The sequence below is a fragment of the Chenopodium album genome, chromosome 20 (genome assembly GCF_948465745.1).
Source record: "Chenopodium album chromosome 20, dcCheAlbu1.1, whole genome shotgun sequence".
Lineage (NCBI taxonomy): Eukaryota > Viridiplantae > Streptophyta > Magnoliopsida > Caryophyllales > Amaranthaceae > Chenopodium > Chenopodium album.
The window spans coordinates 38,254,963-38,261,187 of NC_137853.1; the positions used below are offsets into that span (position 1 = coordinate 38,254,963).

The following is a 6,225-nucleotide window of genomic DNA, read 5'->3' on the forward strand; positions in this document are numbered from 1 at the left end:
CCGGGTGATACCCCGGGTAATTTCATTGGATTATTAATATACATTTTGAATTATGACTCAATTTTTTTGTAATTAAAGTTTTAATTCATATTATCATTCGCTATATTAATATTTTGTAATATAAATATAACATCAAAGTATTGTATAGATTGGTGGTAAAACATAAGGTTGCGGGAATATAAGGTTGTGTGTTCGAATCTTGGATAGAACATTTTTTTAATTATAAGTGTATGGTTGTGGCAAGTGGGTAATGTGGCATAATGAGAATGTGATTAGCTGACATGGCGTTGATGTGGCATATTGAGAATTTGATTGGATGACGTGGCGTAATATAGAAGTATAGATGTATAGATGTTGTTTGCTGTCTATAAAGTGAGTCAACCATTGCGAACTAAAATATTGCGAGTCATTGAATTACAAACCTGTGGTGGACAATTAGCATATGCACCTGTCTTAATTTGTCTTGATTTATTTCTTGAATGGTATAAAAAGTTAATAGTATTAGACATAAAATATTCAAAACCCTTTTTTGTTTAGTTGAAATTAAATATTGAAATTTCTTTTCTTAGGTGAACACGATTCAACTTTAATCAAGATTAATTAGGTACTAACAGACTATTTAAGTACAATCAATGAAGACGCAAAAAGTGTGAACTCCATCTTGTCTTTGAGTTTCCATTCAGAAAAGAAATACAGTACTAAGATTCTCTTTTTCCCTTGAACGTGCATGACAAGCAAAATGTCCCAATCTTATTAAAGCAACTTTTAATGTTGAAGAATTATACCCATAAACTTTTTTTCTCTATGTATCCTTCATTAGTGATTATAGTACTAGTATATGAATTATTTAGTATAAAATGAAGTATTACCTCTACAAGTATTTTTTTCTAAAGAGTATGCTATGTTCATTCTACACTTCTACTCATTTGTGATAGATATGTGCAATTATAAAAATTTAATCTTAGTGTTAGTATAATGCATCTTAACTTAACTAATGAATCTTTTTAATTTTAAGGGTGATCAATAATAACTTAACTTGACCTGATCTTATAAAAGTGTAGTTTAGATATCCTAAAAGCACAATTGTAGTTCAAAACCCGAGTCCGGTCCAAAAAAAGGTTGGCGAGCCCGATACTAATTTGTGTATTTGGGCATGGACTTTAATGTTTTGGCCTGATTAAATTTTGACTACTGTCTATGTACAACAAACAAATAAGAAATGAGTAAGCCAAATACATTATAACAATATAACTCATGTTGTTTCAGAATTATTAACACGTATTTTTACACTAGTCGTATATTAATTTAACCATAGTTTGTTAGTAGTGTATTAATTTTGACAATATTCGTCAAACTAATGCGTATATCAAATTTAACTGTGTTAATTACTGTGGAATAGTGCCTAGTGGGATTAATTATTGTCTAACTCAAATGGGAAGAACAACTTTCCAAGTTGAAGAAGTATGGAAAGTAGGAGAAGAAATAGTGAAAAAGGATGAAAGAAACGTGACAAAAGCACAGGAGTGAGTGACATGGACTCCTTGAGTTCTGATTGGACGCCTGCAATTAATATAAGCCAATTACATCATATCACTTCTTTATTTATTTTTTCTCTCTCTCCTTTCCTCCAATTTAATTAAATAATTCCACGTGTCACTTATCCATAGGAAACTTTTCACCATTTTGTTTGTTTTCCAGGGAAAGCTAAAAGTAATAGCTTTCCACATACTACTCTATTTTTTAAGGGGTTGTTTGGTTGACATAGAAAATTATGGGAAGTGAGACTTTCTAAGAATTGCAATTTTAGTGTGTTGTTTGGTTGACAAAAAATTGATGAAATGGGAGAAGTTGAACTTTCTAGGAATTTTGAGTTCCCACAAAATGTAGAAACTTATTTACCTAACCCCCCTAGGTAAGTAGAAATTCTCATGGAAGTTACTTCCCTCATTGTTAACCAAACAATTTTATAAAATTCCCATGAATTTGATTGTAGGAATTTAATTCCCATAAATTTACAACTCATGGGAAGTTCTAATTCCCAAGTGAACCAAACAACACCTAAATACAACTACTGTGTATTCGACATGTTTATTTAAGCATATGAGTATTTGTTGATGTAAGTTGTACAAGTATGTTTTAAACTTCAATAATTTAGTACTCTATATTTTTAATTATCAATAAACAAAATTCCAGAGCATAAAAATGATATAGCTTACTTCTTATTTGAATAATGTCTAAATTAAAACATATAACTCCGTAACTTAAAAAGGGAGAAAACATTGAATTTTCTAAATTTAAGATTGCGACTAATTAACTTTTTAACTTTGCATTATATCTACAGTTTACTTTAATTGTATTGTACAGTACTACTCCGTATTAAAATTTTCAACTTCGTATTTATCAAGAATTTCGAATAATATGGATTACTCCGTACTAATTAAAATTATGCTTTGGTAATTCGTAAGTGTGACAATTTAAGTGTTGCGAGTATGAAAGACTGTATTAAGAAACGGACCAAGTACGTGTCACAACTTTTTATTTTATTTTAATTTTAATATTGTTATTATAAGAGGCAAAAGGAGAATGAAAAAGAAAGCAATTGAAAAAGAGATCAAGAACCAAGAGTGAGTGACTCAGAACAACAGCAGCAGCAGCAGTTGAAGAAAGGAGAGAGAAAGAGGACTTACTTATGCATCATCATCATCTGCTTAAAGACTTAACTAAAATACAAGGTTTTTTTTCTCTCTTTCTCTTTCTAATTTCTCTACTCAGTTTTTATTTTTCCTTCTAAATTCTCTCCTAAAAAATCCCAAATTGTTGAAGTTTTTACTGTTTTTTTTATTGATAAATGCTGACACATTTTCCTGGTGAAGTAGAAGCAGAAGCAGCAATGGATATGGATTCATGGGCATCAAAAGTTCATTCTTCTAGGCATTTCTCTTCCCATCTCAGCTCAGGTTCTTCTTCTTCTTTTTTTTTGTTAAATTTTGGGATTATGATTTGTTAATCTTGTTTGTTAGTAGAGTAATTAGTGGGTTTTTGTTGATTTTTTTTTACAAAATTGGGATTATAATTTGTAAAATTTGCTTTCTTTGTAGTTATGATTAGCTAATTTAGAAATTCTATCAAATTTTTGGGTTTGAGAGTAATTTATTGGGTCTAGGAATTATATTGTTTTATTGCATAACTTGGGATTGCAATTTGTTAGATTTTGCTTGTAAATTGTGTATAATTAATGTGGCTTTTATTTTACTGTAGTTATTTTGGCTAATAATTGAGTCTGTTTTAGAAATTCTATGAAGATGTACTTTATCATTTATCAAATTTTGTAAATTGTGATTGTCAATGTTAACCATATTCTTTAATGCTTCATTTTTATTCTTCCCCTATTTTGAAAGGATTTTGTTTTATCCTTGATTCCTAATGATTTTTGGATTATGTTAAATCTCATAATTTAGGAGGTGTAATGTAAGTGAAATTGTGTTATTTGTACTTAAACTACACAAAGAACTGATCTTTAAGCAGCCAACAACATGGAGTTGGGGTCAGATGTTTAAAAACAACCTTTTTGGGTGGTTTTTTTATGGCCCTACTTGTAAAGTTTGGTTGTCCCTTTGCCAAAAAAATATCATACTAAGTATAAGAAATGATTCATAGTGTTTCCAATTTACAGGAAATAGATTAGTGCTGGATGATTCAGAAGTAAAGGATGATGCGAGGGCTTATTTCACTTGTCCATTCTGTTATATCGATATCGAACTCACTGCACTTTGTGATCATCTACAAGGAGAACACTGCTTTGATGTCAAGAATGCGGTATGTGTATGTTTATTCTTGTCTGTTACTCGTATCTTTTTTACTTGATGATGAATGAAGATTTATATTGGCAGACAATGTTTGTGTTGTGATGTCATTTTGAAATTTGGAAATGCTCAGCTTTCAGCTAGAATCATTATAATGTAATTTTGAAGTACATTGCTTATATGACTTCTTTGTGAATGTCTCGTTGCTCATATTATCTAGTAAGGTTTTGAGTTCCAATGTTCACTTTCATTTGTCATACGGTTCAAGGTACCATTGAACTCTATTGTTCACTTAAAGTTCTTGTGCCTAAAACATGCAATATGTCCTTGATTTTTTTAAAAAAAATGAATTATAGACTCCATTGAATTGAATTAGGTCCATGGATCTTAAAAAATATTCCTAGCACCATCAACGTATTTATTAAAGTTTTTTTATTAAATTGAGCATAGCTTGTGGCACTTCAGCTAATTATACTCTATCTTAGATATAATTACTGGACATATGCGATCTGCTATGGGGCACTATGTCTTGAATATGTAGTTGGTGTGCAATACTACAAAGTAAGTCAATTATACCACTTCATTACCTTGTTATTTATCCCATACCTATGATTTCAGGTTTGCCCTGTGTGTGCACTGAATCTGGGAAAAGATGTTGTCGGGCATTTTAAAACGCATCATATGAGTTCTATCAAGGTATTAAAAGAGTTTTCCTTATTTCGATCATATTTCTTCAGCATTAGTTCTGTTTTCTAATGTATTTTGGTTGACAGACTCGGAGAAGGTCTCATAAGTCAGGATTCTGGAACTTCTATGCTGGAAGAATGGCTGGTGGCTTGAGTGCAAAAGGTGGCACAGAAAATGTGAATGCTTTAACATCCGATCCTCTTCTGTCTCCATTTTTGTTTAATGTACCATATTCGGAACCTAAGGCTGATCAATCTCAAGATATGTGTTCTATTGATGATCTCCCATCCATTCCAGAGAAAGAAAGGTACATACTAAACTCTAGCTTATATACTCGGGCCAAAGAGGGTGTCTATGAGTGTTCACTTGCTTGATTAATATGCTGCCATTATGTTATCATGTGATAAGACTACTTTACTGCTCAATCAAGTTTCCAAAATGTTTTGCCATTTATTCACTCTTATTGTTCATATAGTCAAAATAGGTTAAAGTGAGGCCATCCGAGAGTGTATTTCATTGCTTACGAGTCCGGTTCTGATCCTCTATTGTCTCTCAGGTTGTGGTAGTTTGTCTTTGGGCATGTTTCTTGTTGAAATAGTTATGCCTTGAAGAAGCCATTCTATTAGCAATCAGACCTAGAAAGTACTCGTAGAATTTAATGCAAGACGAATACTACACTGTCAAACTAGGAACTAATGTAGATCAAAAGAATAAAGAAACAACAAAGAAAAATGATGGTTGTCATCTTATATCGTGATGACATGATCATTAATGCTCTGCAAGTTTACAACTGTAGTGTGTATGCATATATGATTCTAGATACATCGGTCTTGAAAAGATACATCTCTGCTGTGGCAAATAGCAAGATATAATACATTTGGTCTATTTACCTACATGAAGCAAACATTTTCTGAGTCTGAATTGCTATCCCTTGGATCAGCGGTTTGTATATTGCATCCATTTGTATCAGTGTATCACTCGATTTTGAGTCTTTGATAATGTGAGCACTAATATTGATACAAGTCACATTCGGCACAGCTAACTGTAGTGATATTACTGTTTTCTTGTGGCAATGCAGCTCAAAGTCATCAAAGTTGAAACAAAGTGAAGAAAAGGAAGACTCAGAAGAGTTGAGGCAGAGAGCAGCGTTCTGTCAGCAGTTATTTTTTTCAACTATAGTCTAAAATCCCTCCCATAAATGAATAGTGCTTAAATATGAGATTAGTTTCCTGTCAAGTTAAGGTAAGAGATGTGGCACATGTTTTCGGGTGCACAATTATCTTCCATATTCATTCCCAGGCTCTAGTAATTTCCACATAAATTAAGAATATGTAATATTGATGTTTATTAAAGGCAATTAGTTATGGAAATTTATTAATTGCATAGAAAGCTTACATGAACCAGGCTGCCAATCTAGCACCTAATATGTTTCATTAATGGTAGGGGAATGTATACAATGCCCCTATCACCAATGCAAACACCCTTTCTTCCCAAAATCTTTGTGAAGGACTCGATTTCGTGTATAGTCTTGGAACTTTAACATTTAGAGAACATTTTTCAACCTAGCCAAATTATGCATCGAGGTGTTTCTTGGGGCTCCAAAGGACCTCAAGATGCCTACTTGGTGCATAGAATTATCTCATACATTGACCTATCTTTCGTTATCATGTTTTAAAGTGTGTTGGCTTGGCTCGGCCTTGCCTTGGCCCTAAGTGAAGGTGAGTCATTACCCTCA

The 6,225-nt window shown here is 32.2% G+C and overlaps 1 protein-coding gene across 2 annotated transcripts; it reads left to right on the forward strand.

Moving 5' to 3' along the window:
• The first annotated feature begins 2,592 nt into the window (after positions 1–2,592).
• On the forward strand, positions 2,593–5,879 carry LOC145598840 (protein DEHYDRATION-INDUCED 19 homolog 7-like). 2 transcript variants are annotated; one of them, XM_081655236.1, is made up of 6 exons: positions 2,593–2,732; positions 2,877–2,957; positions 3,674–3,816; positions 4,422–4,499; positions 4,577–4,797; positions 5,569–5,879. In XM_081655236.1, the coding sequence occupies exons 1-6, from the start codon at positions 2,690–2,692 to the stop codon at positions 5,672–5,674; spliced, it is 672 nt and encodes a 223-aa protein (XP_081511362.1). In that variant the 5' UTR covers positions 2,593–2,689; the 3' UTR covers positions 5,675–5,879. The 2 variants fall into 2 exon arrangements, with proteins under 2 accessions (XP_081511362.1, XP_081511361.1); XM_081655235.1 differs by having other exon boundaries at positions 2,613–2,732; positions 2,874–2,957.
• Positions 5,880–6,225: the final 346 nt, after the last annotated feature.